Source organism: Heptranchias perlo, chromosome 13, assembly GCF_035084215.1.
Source record: "Heptranchias perlo isolate sHepPer1 chromosome 13, sHepPer1.hap1, whole genome shotgun sequence".
In the NCBI taxonomy this organism is placed as follows: domain Eukaryota; kingdom Metazoa; phylum Chordata; class Chondrichthyes; order Hexanchiformes; family Hexanchidae; genus Heptranchias; species Heptranchias perlo.
Genome location: NC_090337.1, coordinates 61,826,970 through 61,845,723, shown reverse-complemented (window position 1 = coordinate 61,845,723; position 18,754 = coordinate 61,826,970). Strand labels below are relative to the sequence as shown.

Sequence of the window (18,754 nt, the reverse complement as noted above, 5' to 3'; positions counted from 1 at the left end):
GTATGGGTCCTAGCTCCGCCTGCCTTTTTGTGGGATATGTGGAACACTCTTTGTTCCAGTCCTACTCAGGTCCCCTTCCCTCACCTCTTCTTCCGGTACATTGATGACTGTTTCGGTGCCACTTCCTGCTCTCGCCCCGAACTGGAAAATTTCATCAATTTTGCTTCCAATTTCCACCCTTCCCTCGCCTTCACGTGGTCCATCTCCAACTCTTCCCTTCCTCGACTTCTCAATCTCCATTTCTGGGGATAGGCTGTTAACCAATATCTATTATAAGCCCACTGACCCCCATAGCTACCTTGATTACACTTCCTCCCACCCCACTTCCTGTAAGGATTCTATTCCATTCTCCCAGTTTCTCCCGTGCCCGTTGCATCTGCCACCTTCCACATCATTCTTCCGATATGTCTTCCTTTTTCCTCAACCGAGGATTTCCCTCCGCTGTAGTTGACAGGGTCCTCGATTCCATTTCCCGCACTTCTGCCCGCACCCCTTTCCCTCCTAGAACCACGACAGAGACCCCCTTCCACCTTTCATCCCACCAGCCTCCACATTCAACGGATCATCCTCCCCCATTTCTGCCACCTCCAGCGCGATGTCACCACCAAACACAATCTTTCCTTCCCCTTCCCTCCCAGCATTCCAAAGGGACCACTCCCTCCGCAACACCCTGGTCCACTCTTCCATCGCCCCCAACACTCGCTCCCCTCCCCACGGCACCTTCCCGTGCGAATGCAGGAGATGTAAAACCTGCCCTTTTACCTCCTCCCTTCCCACCGTCCAGGGCCCCAAACACTCTTTCCAGGTGAAACAGCGGTTTACTTGTACTTCTTTCAATTTAGTAAACTGTATTCGCTGCTCACGATGCTTGGCCTCCTACACTGTTCCAATGAAGCTCACTGGAAGCTTGAGGAACAGCACCTCATCTTTCAATTAAGCACTATACACTTCTGGAGTCAACTCTGATTTCAATAACTTCAGATCATAAACACTGCTCCCATTTTCTCAGACGGTAGCTGCTGGTAATGGTTCCACTGTTGCCATTTACAGCTCCTCTGGACCCATCTTTTTTGTTTCTTTACTTGTCCCATTCCACCCTCTTTACCTTGCACCATCATCCCTTCAATCATTTAATCATTCCTGCCCTCCACCCGATCACAGGCCATCCCTTTTGTTCTTTCCTCCCCTCCTTCCCCACACCCCACCCCATCCCCCTTTTCCCTGGCTCTGTAATTTAAAACTGTTAAATCTTTACTTCTTCCAGTTCTGACGAAAGGTCTTTGACCTGAAACGTTAACTCTGTTTCTCTCTCCACAGATGCTGCCTGACCTGCTGGGTATTTCCAGCATTTTCTGTTTTTAGTTCTTGCATTCTGGCCAGCATTCATCCCTCAACCAATATCACTAAAACAGATTCACTGCTCATTAATCTCATTGCTGTTTGCGTGACCTTGCTGTGCACAAACTTACTGCCGCATTTGCCATAAAAGCAACAGCGACTGCCCTTCAAAGTAATTAATTGGCTGTGAAACACTACGGGACATCCTGACAACATGAAGGGCACTGTATAAACGCAAGTTCTTTCTTTCTAATGTCTACTTTTCACTTTGGACTGATTTCTCCAAGTCTTTCCCTCTAAATGTCTATAAAAGAATTAAACGCTTGTTAATTGTTCCAGTGGGAATTGGCTCTCTTCCAATTCCAATAATCAGTGGTCTGTTCAAAATGCACAACAGTCTGGACGGTCAGTGATGTCTCAACCAGGTTTCTAACCTCACACCAGGCCGCAGTCAGAAACGCTTTGCTTTCATGCAAGTTCCTGTTGTAAAATTAATACTTCTATTAAAAATAGCAACAGGATTTTTTTTGTCCCCAATTTCCTTCCTTTATCTTCCCACACCTCGAGGATCCTGCGTACAGTGGCATGAGCAGCAGCCCTGCGGTACCCCACCCAAGTACCTCGACAGTGAGGGGTCGATTCCAATGTCCACATATTGCAGATGTCCACATATTGCTCCTTCCATTGGGGGAGGGAGGGGGAGAAAAGAAAGTCCCTAGACTTTCGGATGAGACATTAAACTGATGAGGCCCCGTCTGCCCTGTCAGGTGGATGTAAAAGATCCTATGGCAATATTCAAAAAGAGCTGGGGAGTTCTCCCCGGTGTCCTGGACAATATTTATCCCTCAACCAACATAACTGGTCATGAGTCATTGCTGTTGTGGGATCTTGCTGTGCACAAATGGGCTGTTGCGTTTCCTACATTACAACAGTGACTACACTTCAAAAGTACTTCATTGGCTGTAAAGTGCTTTGGGACGTCCTGAAAATCGCTATATAAAATACTAGTCTTCCTTTTTTTTTAAGACCAAAGTCAACTCTATTGCACCCGACTCCACTCAACCCAAGGTTAACTAACTTAGAACATGCGAGGGATTAAACCTGGGAGCTTACTGTTTGTTATACTTCAGTACCAGATCTCCTCATGAGCTTTTGGTATCACTGTGAATTAACCAAAATGTGGCTGTAGCTGATTTCCCCTCTCCCGTGCCCAGGGGCACAGAAACTATTCTGGTGCCCTTCCTGGCGTCAGCCCCACTGAGATCAGTACGCTCAGCATAGGCCCAGAATGTAATCTTGGACTTCCTGGTCCACTTGGTTCACCAGCCTGTGCCTTTACCCACTGAGCATGAGGGGGTGGGGCTTCACATTGTATCAGTTAAATAGGTAACCAGTTTTTAAACCAAACATTAACGTTTGAAGTCATCTTCATGGTTAAATAGGTTTCAGTAACTTGCGTGGTAACCAAGTGGCACCACCCTAAATCAGCCGTAGCTCAGATTACAGACACAATGTAATAAAGTAAGTAGAGCAAGGAGCAAAGACTGAAAGACACATTGGAAGGAAGCACTTACTTAAGTCAGCAGCCTCTGTGGTACAGGATCTAACTGGCAGACAGATCACGTGTGGGCTATTATATCGTGCAAATACCAGCTGGCTTGACAATAAGCCAAATGAATCAGTAAATCAGATTGGCCCAGAAATGACGGAGTGAATTTTCTCCCCTCCATTCCCAAAGGCATTGATTCTTGCTCGAGTGCGGTTCAACTGGCACTTGAAGGATGGGCCTTCGGTCAAGGTATCACGTGCGGCCCCAGAAACAGACTGTTGGCAAGCAAGTTTGCTTAAAGGCAAAGAGCAAACAGCATCATAGCTGACCTTGATCCTATCCTCACCCGACATCTACACACGTGCTCTTTCCAAGTAAGTCGATAATGAGGAGAGAGAACATTGGCTGATTTTTTTGTTGCTCCTCTCACTCCTAGCCAATTGTAGAACTCAATCAATCCAGCAACAGGCCACGGATCAATCTGGGGCATTCCTGGTCTGTGTGACTCTTATTTTTCTGGGATTAATTGAGCCATTGAAGAGGGGCTAGCAACAGATTTACATTTAGAATGGTTAGTATGGGACGGCCCACTCTCTGGTACCAGTACCTACCAATACCTGACACGCCATTAATGCGGCAGAGGCAATTTGTGTTCTTACACCGCTTAGCAAAACATGCTACTTTTCACACAAGGCACAACCATGGTCTTGCACTCTGCTAGACATCTTTAGGCTGTAATGAGGCTCATCTATACACACCAGACTCTGCAAGTCTGTGTAGCTACAATGTCATTTTACTGCACGTTAGCTTTCAAATACATACACAGGAACTCCTTCTGCACTGAGTTGCAAGAACTGGTTGTACCCAATTACTACTCGTTGATAACTTATTTAGCTCCAAGGCTGCACAGAAACATCCCAGAACGGAGTGTTCTAGGCATTACAGAATTATACCAATAATCCATAAACAGGCCTGAAGCCCATTACTGGTCATTAGCTACCAAACACCAGGATCCATTAATCAGTCATTATGAGGAATAATCTCTCGATACCTGGATAAACTGATTCACTTCACTGTAAGAACATTGCCATAGTGCTTGAAGATGTAGCTATCGATTGACGTTTTTATCATTTTTTTCTGCATCGCAGGCTTCTTTCAACGAAAGGAACAGTTATACAGAATCAGTGTTCTTCATCATTAGACACTGAAGAAGGCAGTGGCAGAGCTAGGTTTGGCCAACTGGGAGCTTTGAACTCAAGATTTGGCCGACTTGACAGGAAGGGGTCCGAGCGTGTAACCGGGGAATGCCGACATACCTGGTCTGAAGACCAAGCCGGAATCCGCACAGACTTGCAGGTGAAACACAGGTGACAAGAGGTTCCTGGGAGCAAAATGGAGCCGGTCCTCCAGAGATGTGTTGGCTGACCTCAAAATGATGGTGATTGGAGAGGTCATGACCCCCACCGCCACCCACCCCCTTCCTTCCTTGTTTGAAGCCACAAAACAAACCAAATGTTGATAGACATGCACTTACAACCAGGGGGGAGGTACCAAGCGCAAAAGCAGAGGAGGAACAGAGGTGCCCTCTGTATAGTATACAGTGATTAGGAGCCATTAATTTAAGAGATTATAAAATAATTTTTGATCATTTACTAATCAATTCAACATAAACTAATACTCCATCCAGTGCAGTGCGAAGCGACACAGAGCAGGACGGCCCAGTCCGTGCCGAATTAGCTGATCTCGACCAAGCAGCAGTTGCTTTCAGCACCTTTGCGCTGGGGGAGTGGGATGTGGGGGAAGGGAGGGAGGGGGCGGGGGCACGCGGGGGGTGGGGGAGAAAGAGAAATTGAAAGTGAAAAAAAAAGTCAGCGTTCGGCTCCTGACCATCATCCGGCGATGCCTGTTGGCAAACGTACATGTAGCTCAGCTGTGGAGCCCACTATAGCCAAATAGCCAGCTGACACTGAGCGTTCAGGCTCACATGTAGCCACTTTGACAAGGAGGGTTGATGGCACCCGTGAAACTACCGCAAGCGAAGAGTGAGCACTTTCAGGAGTGGGAGGAGGAGGAGGAGGGAATTGGCAAAACGAGCATAGAAACTGGAAAAAACAGCCACGTAGAACCGGAGTACGGAGTGGATCTTCGGGTTACGTTCGCACACAACAACAACTACTTGCATTTATATAGCGCCTTTAACATGGTAAAACATCCCAAGACGCCTCATAGGAGCGTCAGCAGACAAAAATTGACACCGAGCCACGTAAGGTGACACTAGGAGGAGTGTCCGAAAGCTTGGTCAAAGAGGTAGGTTTTAAGGAGCATCTTAAAAAGGAGAGAGAAGTGGAGAGATTTAGGGAGAGAAGTCCAGAGCTTAGGGCCTAGGCAGCTGAAGGCACGGCCGCCAATGGTGGGGCGAAGCAAATCGGGGATGCGCAAGAGGCCAGAATTGGAGGAACCGCAGAGATCCCGGAGGGCTGTAAGGCTGGAGGAGGTTACAATGATAGGGAGGGGTGAGGCCATGGAGGGATCTGAACAGCAATGGGTAATTGACCACTAAACAGCCATTTGAAAAGCAGCAGCTGAAGGCATTGGCTGAAAACATGTTCTACTGTATGAAGTTACTGCTTCAGTCTGAGTCTCCATTTATCTTATTCCCATTAACAGCAGGAATTCCCATTACTTTCAATAGGACTGTCTGGCAGTCAGACAGCCTTGATTCATATGCGACAGGCTGCCATGGTACCTCCCGATGTGGGCACCGGTGACTGAAAAGCCAATTAAGAGGGTTGTGCGATTGAGCAACCCCCCCCCCCGGAAACTGAACAAGGTTCTCGCACCAAGCCACACCCACATGCCCCGCCATCCCATCCCATAATAGTTACAGTTTGTGGACACAGGCTGTCAATGTCAGCACACACTGAAAAGCATTTCAAACATTTATTTCAAAATTCCACGGTTTACAGGGATCCAAAAGCCGTGCAGATTTTTCACTGGCCTGGTACAGATTTTCTCAGCAGCTAATATGGCAGCTGGTGATAGTGCCAGTCTGGACCGTGCCAGTCTGGAACGCCCTATTCTACAATGGATAATGCATTCGTCAAATGAGCTGTTGGAGGGCCAGCTGGAAGCATTTATATTAGTTCAGTGATGGGACACTCCACTTTCTGATCACTCCATTACAAGGCACTGCAGGAACACAGTCTGCTGGACAAACCACGACAAAGCTAATTCAGACTGGATGGGTTGTCAAAATCACACTCCGGGTGCATTTGCATTGCAACTTTACAGTCATCACAAGGCCATTTCTCATGCCTGGCCTGTTACCCTCTTACCAACACTATCCTCATTCACCAGCCTCCTACCCCAGCAGTACAACCACGGAATAATTTTATTCTATTCCTTTAAACTCTAATTCCCTGCCCCCCCCCCCCCCAAAAAATATTCACCACTCTCTGTTGGGAAGGAAAGTGGAGAGGAGGGAAGGTTTAGAATCATAGGAGTTTACAGCATCGAACGGGGCCATTCAGCCCACTCTGTGCCAACTCTTTGCTAGAGCGAAGTAAAACTAATCTCATTGTCCTACTCTCTCCGCTTGGCCCTGTATCTTCCTCGGCTTCAAATATTTATCCAATTCTCCCTTAAAAGATGCAATCGTCTCTGCCTCAACTACTCCCTGTAGCAAAGCATTCCATGCTCCAACAACCCTCCACATATGGAAATTTCTCCTAACCTCTCCTTGCGCTCAGTGACAATTTTTAAATTAATGGCCCCCATCGCATGGATTCCCCAGAGGAAATAGTCTTTTCCTATGCACTCTTTAAAAAAAAACTTCATAATCTTATAGAAGTTACAACATGGAAACAGGCCCTTCGGCCCAACATGTCCATGTCGCCCAGTTTATACCACTAAGCTAGTCCCAATTGCCTGCACTTGGCCCATATCCCTCGATACCCATCTTCCCCATGTAACTGTCCAAAATAGAATCTTTACTGTGCGCAAGTTGGCTGCTGAGTTTCCTACATTACAACAGACTTCATTGTCTGTAAAGCACTTTGGGATGTTCTTAAAAAGCTCTATTAAACCTCATCTTAGCCTTCACTGCTCCACTGGAAATAGTCTCATTACAAGAAAGAAAAGAAATTAAGACTTGCACTTATATCGCACCTTTCACGACTTCCCAAAGCGCTTTACAGCCAATGAAGTATCTCAAATATCTCCTCATAAGGAAAGTTTCTCATGCTTGGTATCACCGTGGTGAATCAATGCTGTACACTCAATGTTTCAATGTCCTTTCTATAATGGGACAATTTATTAACTGTGGCCTAAATAATGTTTTGTACAAATGTATAATTACTTCATTACCCTTGCACTTTATGCCCCTAATTATAAAACTGAACATTCTATTGGCCCTTTTATGGCTTTATCCAACTGCACTCACACTTTCAGAGAGTGACGTATTTGAACTCTGAGATCTCTCAATTTATCCACACCCTTCAGTGTCTTTCCATTAAGTGTATACTCCTGTTCCTTGCTTTTCCTTCCAAATTGTATCCCTTCACACATCCAAATTAAGGTTCATCAGCCAACTGTCTTCCCATTCCACTAACCAGTCTATGTCCTCCTGAAGTCTTTTATAGTCCATCTCGCTGTTTGCGCAATCACTAACATTCAAGATTGTGTTCCCTATGCCCAAGTCCAAATCATGTATATGTACCAAGAGCAAAAGAGGACACAACACTTAACACTCCCCATCCAAGTAACACACATTTACCCTGACTCTTTCCGTCTCTCAGGTGAGACAGCCCCTCAATACACTGTGGACCCATGATGGTCCACATATCGCACTCCACACACATCACAAGTGTTCCCTGCACTGCCATTCTTCTGTGTCTAACTTTAAAAATATAGACAGTGTTAGCCTGAACTCTCACTAGCACCAAACTCACAAGAATCGAACTCTGCTAACTCAATTCACACAAGTATTAATTATAGAAAAAAAAGACTCTTGCTGAACTCCCTCTGGCTTCTCACAGATTCTTCTAATCTCTAGCCAACCTGGTGTGAACAAGCGTGACAAGAATGCCTTGTTTTGGCACCCTGGTTGTTTGTTCACACACTTCCCTTGGAGAGAATAGTGTGAAGTAGTGGAAGAATCCGCAGGCTGATTAACAGTCTGACAGGCCAATGTGAAGGCTCCTTTCGTGGCTATGGTTTCATAGACACTGCCAGTAGCTGGTGTCAAAGCTGCATTGGAAGAAAACTGCCAATGGGTCACCTGCCCACCCACCACGCCAGTAAATATTCTAGCTTCAAACTCTGAACAGCCAGACTAATGAGGTTGTGCTTCAGGGAGCAGTCTGTTTAGTAACAGCAAGGGTGGGAGCTGACAGATTGTGGATTCAAAGAGCAGAACCGATAACAGAACACTCACAGAACAATAAAAATGCCTGTTTATGTGAATATATGACATTGAGATAACTCAAAAGACACTCCTTTCTACTACCATCACCCTGGCAATGCACTAATTCATAAAGCTATCCTCATTAGCATGGTGTGTCAGTTGTGGCTCAGATGGTAGCATTCTTGCCTCTGAGTCAGAAGGTTGTGGGCTCAAGCTCCACTCAGAGACTTGAGCACATAATCCAGGCTGACACTCTAGTGCAGTACTGAGGGAGTGCTGCACTGTCAGAGGTGCCGTCTTTCGGATGAGATGCTAAACTGAGGCCCCATCTGCCCTCTCAGGTGGACGCAAATATCCCATGGCACTATTCAAAGAAGAGCAGGGGAGTTCTTCCCAGTGTCCTGGCCAATAGTTATTCCTTAACCAACATCACTAAAAAAAAAACAGATTATCTGGTCATTATCACATTGCTGTTTGTGGGACCTTACTGTGCGCAAGTTGGCTGCTGAGTTTCCTACATTACAACAGACTTCATTGTCTGTAAAGCACTTTGGGATGTTCGGAGGCCACGAGAGACGCTATATAAATGCACGGTCTTTCTTTCTTGATTGGGGGAAGGGGTCAAGAGAAGATAAGCAGGGTTTCTCTGGGAATGAGGTGCCTCCAAAATGACACGCCTAGTGATGGACACTTGGAACCAATTCAGCTCTCCGCGGCAGAGATTGTATAATCCGTCACCAAAGGCAGGTAGGACAGAAAAGCTCCAAGTTATTGATGACGATTGCCCAGCCAGTCTCGCTCACTAATAGAACCTAAAGGGTAGACCGGTCACTAGAGGCCAGGATTCTTCCCACTCACTCCAGATAATCCTGGAGATCAAAGCCTCTAATGGGTGTGATGGTCAAAGATGGCCAAGCAGTCGTAAGCTGATCAGTGACCTACTCTATTGTGAGGTTTGGCTGGTTAGCCAACACTACCCATGTGCACCCTGGGCTCTGCCAACCCACACTTAATCTCTCTTGACTCATGCGAGTGGGACGTGGCCCTATAGGAAACCACAGACACTTACAGCACAGAACAAGGCTATATGGCCCATCGTGTCTGTGCCAGCTCTTTGCTACAGCAATCCAAAACTAACCCCCAATGCTCTGCTCTCTCCCCATGGCCCTGTATCTTCCTTTGCTTCAAATGTTTATCCACTTTTCTGCTAACTTCTTTCCCAATTTGACAACTTTTAACTGATGAGCCCTGGTTACCGACTCCCCAACCAGTGGAAATAATCATTCCTTATTTATTCTACGGAATGTTGGCCTTTATCTCAAGAAGGCTGGAATTCAAAAGTGAGGAAGTTGATACTTCATTTGTACAGAGCCTTGGTCAGACCCCACCTGGAGTATTGCGTTCAGTTTTGGGCACCGCATCTCAGGAAGGATATATTGGTCTTGGAAGGGGTGCAGCGCAGATTTATTAGAATTATACCAGGGTTTAAATGGTTAAATTATGAGGACAGGTTGCATAAACTTGGCTTCTAATCCCGTGAGTTTAGAAGATTGAGGGGTGAGCTAATCAAGGTCTTTAAAATGATAAATGGATTCGATACGGTAGACACGGAAACTATTTCCTCTGGTCAGGGAATTAAGAACAAGGGGACTTATCTTATAATTAGAGCTAGGCCATTTAAGAGAGACATCTGAAAGCCTCTTTTCACACAATAGGGTGGTGGAAATCTGGAACTCTCTCTCCCCAAAAGGCTTTGGATCCTGGGTCAGTTGAAGCTTTCAAGACTGAGAGTGATAGATTTTTGTTAGGTAAGGGTATCAAAGGATATGGAGCAAAGGTCGATAAATGGAGTTGAGGTACAGATCAGCCATGATCCACCAAAATGGAGGAACAGGCTCATGGGGCCAAATGGCCTACTCTTGTACCTACGGTCCTATCAGGATTACACCCTCCTAAGCAAACAGAAATCCTATAAGTAGATGTAGATTCCTCAGTAGCTTAATTAGAGACTCAAATATAATGGCACATTTCTGCATCTGTCAGGCATCCAGTTAAGAAAAGTACTATCGGTGGGATCCACTTGCAACTTCTGAGGACGTAAAGCCGCCCTCCCGAAAAAATGGTCTCCTCGTCTCCACGAGAGGGGTACAGCTCCATGGGTGATAATGTCCTCCAATACCTCACCCAAGCAGCCATTCATTTGTGCTCTTAAGACAGTGAATGTTTATGGGCTATTCAACTACAGCAGGCATCACCGCTCAGCCCGCTCTGGTCCTCACCCGACAGGTACACTGTGGCTGATTTTCTCTTGCTTCCCAGCTGCAAGGACGCCGCGATTAACTGCACTTCAGCCTACTGCTTCCCTGGCCAAAGGCAGCTAAGTCAATGCAGACCGGGTTCAGACTCGAGGCGCCTTCTGTGGGGACGCCTTTCCTCTGCTCACAGCACCTAGCAGCTTCACAAACTTAAAAGCAGAAAGATTTCCGTTGTTTGGCAACTCTGACAAAACGGGAACTGCATATTTTTTTTTGGAAAATGTTTATGATTCCTGACCAGAGGAAATCCTTTTGTTTACGATGTCACTGCACCTGATGACCAGGGAAGCTCATCCCCACCAGTGTGAACGGGTTAGTATTACACCTGGGTTAGTATTATCTAAATAGGCAGAAACTCAAACATCCTCACAACAACTAAACAAACTACCGCTGATATTTTCACAAACAACAGAAAGGATCGGATCTAAATTCCTGAGGACATAGAACTTTCAGTTAACTAACCTTCCAAGGACAGATTCGCCCAATGGATGTTGGACAAAGGTATCTGGCCAGGTTTATAAAACTCAGGTATGCATAATGACACAGTGTCATCAGTCAAATCTAGTGACTGGTTTTACAAATGGACCAACAATGGAGCGATAGTTGTTTTAAGAACATTGTGTTATGAGGTGTAACCCCAATGTACACGGTGCCCGATGAAGCTTTACACTGCGGCAGGTGCAATACGACGAGACTTTACACTGCAGAAAGTACAGTGCGACGAGGCTGTGCACCGCGGCAGGCGCAGCGCGACGAGGCTTTTACACCGTGGCAGGTGCAGTACAAGGCTTCACACTGCAGCAGGTACAGTACAACAAGGCTTTACACCACAGCATGTACGGTGTCTGCAGCACTAAGAACTTGTAGTGGTTGCTAACTTGGCAGAATTCGAGCAGGGAGTTTCCAGAGAATGTCCGCCTGGAAATCCGATCTTAAATACCTACAAAACCTTAAGGGAACAAATGTACAATTTTCATTAAAAAAAAATTGACAGAATCACAAAATTCAATCCCAGAATTTCCATGCAATAACTGACCATTTGCTCAGTCACAATTGTAAACAGATAGAATCATGGATTATGGTCACCAAAACACAGGCAAAAATCCTGGAATTCCATCTAATAGAAATGGAATTTGTCTCAGGCCTCATAATTCGACAGACCTACCCATGAACTCTTCAAGGTTTTCCAAAACCTTGCTCTGAGTGCTGTCACCTGTTGGTTTACTGCCACGCAGACCACAGAGAGTCCTTGAATGCAGCTGTGTTGCTGTGAACAGGCACCGAGGGAGGGGAACTGTGGTCAGCGAGAGGGAGTCTTCTCCAAACTGCAATAATTCCACTTCTAGCCTTAGCTCAGTTGGTAGCTCTCTTGTTTCAGAGTCATAAGGTTGTGGGTTCCTGTCCCATGCCAGATATGTGAGCACATAATCTAGGCTGAGGAAGTCTTTTGCATGAGACATTAAACCTGCCCTCTCAGGTGGATGTAAAAGATCCCATGGCACTATTCTAAGAAGAGCAGCGGAGTTTCCCCCTGGTATCCTGTCCAATATTTATCCCTCAGCCAACAGGACTAAAAACAGGTTATCTGGTCATTTTATCAAGGTTTGTGGGATCTTGCTGTGCGCAAATTTGCTGCCGTGTTTCCTACATTACAACAGTGACTACTCTTCAAAAGAACTTCATCGGCTGCAAAGTGTTTTGGGACATCTTGAGGTGGTGAAAGGCGCTATATAAATGCAAGTCCTTTCTGCTTTCTTTGACTCTGCGTTTGATTTTTTTTCTTGTGCTACCATGAAGCGCCTCGGGCCATTCTGCTGTGTTATAGGCACCGTATAACAGCAAGATATTATTGACAGATCGGCAATAAAAATTAATTTAAAAAGAGGGATGAATAGCCCTAAGTAGCCCCATAAAAATGAGAGAAATGTATCCAAACACCCCATAAAATTATGTTGAAAATTTCAGGACTAGAGAGATGTTTAAGCCCATGGAATGGGACTGATTTTGGAGAGTTTACATAGTGTGAATTGAAAAGAGAAACAAAGCAAATTTGGGGGCAATTAAATTCATCTAGGGCAAAGGGGGGGCACCACATGATGGCTTCATCGAGGGGGGGCACCACGTGATGGCTTCATCGAGGGGGGGCACCACGTGATGGCTTCATCGAGGGGGGGGGCACCACGTGATGGCTTCATCGAGGGGGGGCACCACGTGATGGCTTCATCGAGGGGGGGCACCACATGATGGCTTCATCGAGGGGGGGGCATCACATGATGGCTTCATCGAGGGGGGGGCATCACATGATGGCTTCATCGAGGGGGGGGCATCACATGATGGCTTCATCGAGGGGGGGGCACCACATGATGGCTTCATCGAGGGGGGGGCATCACATGATGGCTTCATCGAGGGGGGGGCACCACATGGTGGCTTCATCGAGGGGGGGGCACCACATGATGGCTTCATCGAGGGGGGGCACCACATGATGGCTTCATCGAGGGGGGGGCATCACATGATGGCTTCATCGAGGGGGGGGCACCACATGATGGCTTCATCGAGGGGGGGGGGGCACCACATGGTGGCTCCATCGAGGGGGGGGGGGGCACCACATGGTGGCTCCATCGAGGGGGGGGGGGGCACCACATGGTGGCTCCATCGAGGGGGGGGGGCACCACATGGTGGCTCCATCGAGGGGGGGGGCACCACATGGTGGCTCCATCGAGGGGGGGGGGCACCACATGGTGGCTCCATCGAGGGGGGGGGGCACCACATGGTGGCTCCATCGAGGGGGGGGGCACCACATGGTGGCTCCATCGAGGGGGGGGGGCACCACATGGTGGCTCCATCGAGGGGGGGGGGCACCACATGGTGGCTCCATCGAGGGGGGGGGGCACCACATGGTGGCTCCATCGAGGGGGGGGGGCACCACATGGTGGCTCCATCGAGGGGGGGGGCACCACATGGTGGCTCCATCGAGGGGGGGGGGCACCACATGGTGGCTCCATCGAGGGGGGGGGGCACCACATGGTGGCTCCATCGAGGGGGGGGGGCACCACATGGTGGCTCCATCGAGGGGGGGGGGCACCACATGGTGGCTCCATCGAGGGGGGGGGGCACCACATGGTGGCTCCATCGAGGGGGGGGGGGGCACCACATGGTGGCTCCATCGAGGGGGGGGGGCACCACATGGTGGCTCCATCGAGGGGGGGGGGCACCACATGGTGGCTCCATCGAGGGGGGGGGGCACCACATGGTGGCTTCATCGAGTGGGGGGGGGGGCACCACATGATGGCTTCATCGAGGGGGGGGGGGGCACCACATGATGGCTCCATCGAGGGGGGGGGCACCACATGGTGGCTCCATCGAGGGGGGGGGGCACCACATGATGGCTTCATCGAGGGGGGGGGGGGCACCACATGGTGGCTTCATCGAGGGGGGGGGGGGGGGCACCACATGATGGCTTCATCGAGGGGGGGGGGGGGCACCACATGATGGCTTCATCGAGGGGGGGGGGGGGCACCACATGATGGCTTCATCGAGGGGGGGGGGGGGCACCACATGATGGCTTCATCGAGGGGGGGGGGGGGCACCACATGATGGCTTCATCGAGTGGGGGGGGGGGCACCACATGATAGCTTCATCGAGGTGGGGGGGGGGCACCAGGTCACAATGGCATAATTCAATGGCAGGCACCGAGTGAAAGCGGCTTCATCTGGGGCAGGCACCAATTAACAACATCTTCTCTGGTGGGAAGAGTGAGATGTTAACCTGAGGCCCCATCTGTCTTGTCAAGTGGAAGTAAAAGATCCCAGGGCACAATTTGAAGAATTGCAGAGGGATGTCTCCAGGTGTCCTGGCCAATATTTTATCCCTCAACCAAACTCACGAAAACCAGGTTATCTGGTCCAATATCTCACTGCTGCTTGTGGGAGCTTGCTGTGCTCAAATTGGCTGACTTACAACAGCGACTACACTTCAAAAGCACTTCAGAGGCTGTAAACACCTTGGGACATCCTGAGGTTGTGAAAGATGCTATATAAATGAAAGTTACCCACAATTTACCAATTTGCGCAGCCAACGACTGCCCCCCCCGCCCCCACCATACACACCCTTCCAGTGGGAACCCAGAAAACTCCCCCTGAATGTTTGCAGACTATTAGACTATAGGAGGCATCGCGGCCAATGTCCTGTTCTCACTCAGTGTCCAGAGTAAGGGCTTCCAGCAAGCATCACTGGATTGCGAGCCAGAGCAGGAGCCCGAGCCCCTCATTCCCGCTACCTTCTCCCACACTCCAGCTGCACCACTGTGTCCCCACAATTACTCCAGCTACATTTATCCTTGTACACGTCAAACTTTAAATATACCGGGGAGAAACAATAAATACGACAGCTGGGACCATATTCAAGGCTCAAACTCTTGGGTTTGGATAACTATAAGAAACGCATGAACTTCACCCTCGCTGTTCCTGACACTCCGAGTCCCTGGCACAGAACCCAGCCCGCAATGCTCTCACTGCTGAACAGAACAGTCCCACCGCCTTAATGTAGCCACAGATTCAATATACAGGTATTCAAAATTATGAGGGGTTTTGATAGAGTGAATAGGGAGAAACGGTTTCCAGTGGCGGGTGGGTCAGTAACCAGAGGACACGGATTTCAGATAATTGGCGAAAGAATCAGAGTAGGGGGGGGGATGAGGAGAATATTTTTAATGCAGTGAGTTGTTATGATCTGGAATGCACTGCCTGAAAGGGTGGTGGAAGCAGATTCAATAGTAACTTTCAAAAGGGAATGGGATAAATACTAGAAAAGTAAAAATTTTGCAGGGCTACGGGGAAAAGGCAGGGGAGTGGGAATAACCGGACAGCTCTTTCAAAGAGCCGGCACAGGCACGATGGGCCGAATGGTGCTGTAAGATTCTACGATTCATTGAAACAGTTGGGTCCAGGACAATCTAACTCGCAACCAGTGTGTCAATGAAAATGAGATTTAAGATGGTTCTGGGGTTAAAGAAAAACACTTTTTAAAGCATTGGAGGAATGTTCTAGGCTATTTAGGTGTCCAATAACACGGAAACATTTCCCCAGTAGACGTCAGGAGAGGCAAAGGCCGCCAATCACATAGCGAGTAAGAGGAGGGTGTGCTGGCAGATCCTGATAAGACTGAACGCTTAACTCACCTCAAAAGTACTGCAGCAGGAAAATATATTTTTTCAAAACTTGACACCTGACCGCACGGGTTAATGCACGGTGAAACTAAGCCACACCAACTCGGAAGGCCCAAGGCTCCATCTTCAGTCTGTGCGGAGTTAGCTGATCTCAGCCACTGTAATCGATCCCCGAGTTTGGGGGGGGGGTGGGGGTGGAGAAGATTCAGGCAAGGGGTCCTGCTCCTGATTGATATCCAGCGCCCCCTGCTGGGAAGTGTGCAGACATCAATAATGACAGCATCAGGCTCAGCTGTGAAGCTCCCAGTGGTCGAACAGCCTGCCGACATTCGCAGTCTAGCCCCAGGCCCAAAGAATGGCCACGTGGGTGAGGTGCCAGTGCCCATAGCAACATGCCCCAGCAACAATCAGTACCATCAGAAGAGGAGAAAAAGATTATGGAGCAGGGGGAGCTGGAAATCGCTCCAATCTTCAGTGAGGCGGGAGAGTTGCATTGTGTAAATCATGCGCCAACTTGTGTTTGCTTTGCCACATGCAGATGGTAAAGTTCAGGCCTTTCCCTTTAATTCCCACACACCTAACTGTACATACAACAACAATTTGCATTTATATAGCACCTATAATGCAGTAAAACATCCCAAAACACTTCACAGGAACGTAATCAAACAAAATTTGACACCGAGCCACAGTCAGAACCTAGCGGAATCAGAGCAAAGACATCCACTCCTGGCGATGTAAAGTCGCGCCTAAAGAAAACTGAAATGTCCAATAATTTAAATTAAGCAACACAATGGGGATTTAGTACTAAAAAAATTGATTTTCAGCACATTTGAATTGACTGGCTTTGAATTAAGAGTTTATGTTTAGAAACGTAGAAATCAGTGTCATACTCTGATATCAGCAACATAGATAAACTCAATACTCTGCGTTTGACCACATTCAAAATTAGAACCTGGGCCACATACAAAATACTTATTGTCAGATTGCAAGTTACTCACTCCCTCGCTCCATCCCCCGCCTCCCCACTCACCCCCCCCCCCCACCACCACATTCTCCCCATCTCCCTTCTCTCCTCTCCCCTTCGCTCCCTATCACTACCCCCTCTCCTCTCTCTCACCTCCCTGCCCCTTCCCTCTTCTCCTCCTCTTCCCTTCTCTCCTCCTAACCCCTCTGCTCTCATCCCCCTTCCCCCTCTCCACCCACCCCCTCCCCTCCCCTCGTCCCCACCTCCTCCCTCCCCTCGTCCCCACCCCCTTCCCTCCTCTCATCCCCACTCTTTCCCTCTTCCTCACCCCCTTCCCTCCCCTCGTCCCCACCCCCTTCCCTCCTCTCATCCCCACTCTTTCCCTCCTCCCCACCCCTTCCCTCCTCTCGTCTCGTTCCCACCCCTTCTCTTATCTCCTCGTCTCCAACCCCTTCCCTCCTCTCCTCGTCCCCCACCCCTTCCCTCCTCTCCTCGTCTCCACCCCTTCCCTCCTCTCCTCGTCCCCAACCCCTTCCCTCCTCTCCTCGTCCCCAACCCCTTCCCTCCTCTCCTCGTCCCCAACCCCTTCCCTCCTCTCCCCCCACCCCTTCCCTCCTCGTCCCCCACCCCTTCCCTCCTCGTCCCCCACCCCTTCCCTCCTCGTCCCCCACCCCTTCCCTCCTCTCCTCTCCCTCCTGGAATCTACACTGCGAGACTGACAGTGGCACACTTACAAATTACAGAATAAAAGGGCTTGGGATAAATTGAAGTGAGTGCAACTCTCGCCTGCAATAACTTGTGTAAAAAGATGTGACAGTCTGTCTCGGCGGACACTGTCAACCACTGACTTCATCACTTGGCTGGCTGGGGTCACACGTTTTGCCCCAATTAGCCCCCTGCTCCCCACTCTGTCAGTTTCACCAGTTGTGCAAGGAGAAATCTGCGGGAAAACAGGTAGGAAACTTACACCTCAGGAAGATAAGAGGTTATTTTGCAAAAAAAAAATCCGCAACTGTACCGAATGCAAAACCGCGATTTTGCAAACCTTTTTTTTTTAAGAAATGCAATTGGAATATTTTAAATGCTGAAATTTAGTTTGCAAACAAAAATTAAAAATGCAATAAATAGCAAGTGTGATATATGCAGAGTTTTTTTTTTTAAAAAAACAGTGTCTTTAAAATGTTTTTGGGGATTATTTTTTTCTTTCAAACTAACCTGTCCCGGGAAAGTCCGGCACGAACTTCAATGGTCCGATCTGACGGAGCTGGAAAGCGGTACGCACTTCATGGCAACTTGGGCTCCTCAGGTGGACCCCACTAAAGCAACTGAGTAAGAACAGTAGAAGCAAGACACGCTTCGGGTTCATTTCCATATCGCAGGTACCAAGGATATATACACACACTAGACACTAATTCCCGTCTCCTCCACCGAGAGACACTCAAATTTCCCTCCCTTCCAAGTAAAAGAAAGTTTCCCCCCCCCCACCCCTCCTCCTCCTCCTTTTGCAAAACTTCTGAAAGTTTAGCGCATCTTCCTTGAGAGGCGGAAAGCTGCACAGTCTGGGGGTCTCCCGGCTGGTATCCTTTCTTGAAATCTTGCTCGTCCTGCTTTGGGAAAGGTCTGGACGTATTGGCCAGTTGTGACTGGAGTACAGCTCCACTTGCCTGTGCCGTGTCCTCACAGCTCGGTGCTCGGGCTCCCCGCAGCAGCTCAGCCCATTGGCTCTCTATTCTTAGCCCTGACACTCTTGTGAAGCCTCCTTTAAAGCACCACCGCCCCCAACAAACGCCCCATTGTCCAGCCGCTCTGCACTTGTCTCTTAAACCCCGCCGCTCTCCGCCTTACTTGGATATTTGGACGCTGTAGTGTGTGAACCCGCTTTTGAACAAGACTCTCGGATAGTCTATGGATGGAAATTGAACAAACGCGGAGTGGGTGGGGAGGGGGGGAGCTGATATGTTTATTTTAATGCCCTGTGCATAATAGCGGTGAGAAATCAACTGATTTTCCTTTAGCTGCA

At 48.6% G+C, this 18,754-nt stretch overlaps 1 protein-coding gene across 5 annotated transcripts in view; it reads right to left on the bottom strand.

The window, feature by feature from the left end:
- Positions 1–18,533, bottom strand: part of gpc5b (glypican 5b) — a 688,958-nt gene extending 670,425 nt beyond the window's left edge. For 3 of the 5 annotated variants that reach the window (XM_067995585.1, XM_067995586.1, XM_067995587.1), the window contains exon 1: positions 17,950–18,533. In XM_067995585.1, coding sequence (XP_067851686.1) covers positions 17,950–18,106 — 157 coding nt within the window. In that variant the 5' untranslated portion in view covers positions 18,107–18,533. The remainder of the gene's footprint in view (positions 1–17,949) is intronic. The other 2 variants (XM_067995583.1, XM_067995584.1) reach the window with 2 other exon arrangements.
- Positions 18,534–18,754: the final 221 nt, after the last annotated feature.